The 2178-nt window shown below is 36.1% G+C and overlaps 1 protein-coding gene across 1 annotated transcript in view; it reads left to right on the top strand.

Annotated features, from left to right (window-relative positions):
* LOC106880959 (glyoxylate reductase/hydroxypyruvate reductase) overlaps positions 1-2178 on the top strand; it is a 32219-nt gene that overhangs the window by 27650 nt on the left and 2391 nt on the right. Inside the window, exon 2 of the mRNA XM_052972141.1 lies at positions 1435-1605. Coding sequence (XP_052828101.1) covers positions 1435-1605 — 171 coding nt within the window. The remainder of the gene's footprint in view (positions 1-1434; positions 1606-2178) is intronic.

A 2178-nucleotide genomic window follows, 5' to 3' on the forward strand; every position in this document is an offset into this window, starting at 1 on the left:
AAGATGTACAGGTGTCAATTCATTATGGCTGTTTTAAGTGGCACCATTTAATTGACTAATGAAAACCTTACATCAATTTGAAAGAAACTGTTCTTGTCAGATGACTGCAAAGACTTCAAACATAAAGGATAAACCATTTTTTTAAACAAATTTACATCAATAATGGAAACCAAAATATTTACATTGTTTCCTTTCATTATAACTGTGGCAGAATGAAAATATTGTGGTTTCTATTGTTGATGTAAATTTGTTAAATTATAGTTTATTCTTTATGTTTGCAGTCATCTGACAAGAACGGTTTCTTTCAAATTGATGTGAGGTTTTCATTAATTAATGAAATGGAGCCACTCCAAAAAACTGTTCTTGTCAGGTGACCACATAGACTTCAAACATAATGCATAAACCATTTTTTTAACAATTTTACATCAATAATGGAAGCCAAAATATTCTCATTCTGTCATAAAAGGAAACAATGTCAATATTTTGGTTTCCATTATTGATGTAAATTTGTTAAAACTAGTTTATCCTTTGTTTGAAGCCTATGCGGTCATATGAGAACAGTTTCTTTCAAATTGATGTAATGTTTTCATTAGTCAATTAAATGGGGATGTTTGAAATGGCCATAATAAATTGACACCTGTACATCTTTGTTACCTTGGAATCTGCACTTCAGAAATACTATAGAAAGTACTTTTAAAAAACATACACGTCTGAATTACCAAGAGCAGATATCTTCACTTAGCTGAGTTGCGTTGTCTACAACACGACAGGGATATTGGGTACAAATACCCCTATACAGAGTCTTGATATTCAAATAATCTTGTTGGGGTGTGCAGATTATACCGAACTAGTAAGTTGCCTCAATTTAAGTACCCAACTCAACTGAATCTTGTGGTTGTCAAGCAGTGGTGGGGTATACAGTGTTGATTTGTTTATGCCGCTGTAACCAGTTTGGCAAAAAAGATCTGGAGAATAAGTGTCAGACTTAAGTCCTGGGGTCAATTTGTGTGATTACAACTTTGAAGGCAACCCCAGTCATTGGAACCATGCTGGAGCATTGCCAAGAATTCTTTTTCCCTTCCTATTTCCTCATGTCCCAACTTGTTTGATGGTCAGTTCAGCTGATTGTCAGAAATCTTTGGTAATTCAGTGTTTCAAATGCTTTCAGTTCTGCAGTGTTTTTCTCCAATAGCACCAATTCTGTTGCAATGCATTCAGACCAGTTTCCTGGTTTCAGGATACGCCACCCACCAGTCTTGGCAGCCCTGTCAAGGCTTCCTTCTGCTTAGACAGAAAAAAAACAAAACAAATTGCTGCATATTTGGAAGTAACTTTTAAACATAGGAAGTTGTTCAGGAATGTTTGTTCAATCTGTTGTTCAGGAATGTTTGTTCAATCTGTTGTTCAGGAATGTTTGTTCAATCTGTTTTCCAGGTCCTAATCTGAAGGTAGTGTCCACTTTGTCGGTTGGCTATGAACATATTGATTTGAAGGAATGCAAAGCGCGCAACATCATTGCGTGTAACTTGTCGAAGATATCCACCGATTGTGTTTCAGAGTTTGCGGTTACTTTAGCGTTGGCAGTTAGTAGACGCATTGAAGAAGGTAAGTACCTCAGTTCTTAACCATTTTCTCAACTGCATGCTTATGTTATTCCACCTTCTACAGAGAACATCCCTATATAGATTAAGGTTTGGATCACTTCATATATATATTCTTAAATAACAACCATTCCTTAAACCCAGTTAAGAATACACACCTACTCTCCTTATATATATATAAATAATACATTTCTAAATCTCGCAGAGAGACTTAAGCAGTAGTGATGCGATAAAGTAGTTGTATACTGCCAACTTAACGTGACAGTCCCAATAAGGGAATATACTACTGCTGTTTAGCCTTCGGAAGCTGGACCGCTTCCTATTAGGCCTTGACACATTTCCTGTGCCCTTATCCTTCCGAGGGGGAGACAAACTCCTCCACCCAGCCTAGCCTGCATTCAGGGACATGTTTCTGAGTATTTGCTCATCATCAGCCTGAAGTAGCACGACTGGCTAGTTGAAGAAGTCTGTTTCACTCTCGTAAGGATATACTATTTCAGTGAAATACATTCACTGGTTACAAAATTTAGAAATAATAAATTTCTAAATCTCTCAGATATATATATATATATATATA

The sequence above is a fragment of the Octopus bimaculoides genome, chromosome 12, assembly GCF_001194135.2.
Source record: "Octopus bimaculoides isolate UCB-OBI-ISO-001 chromosome 12, ASM119413v2, whole genome shotgun sequence".
Classification (NCBI taxonomy): domain Eukaryota; kingdom Metazoa; phylum Mollusca; class Cephalopoda; order Octopoda; family Octopodidae; genus Octopus; species Octopus bimaculoides.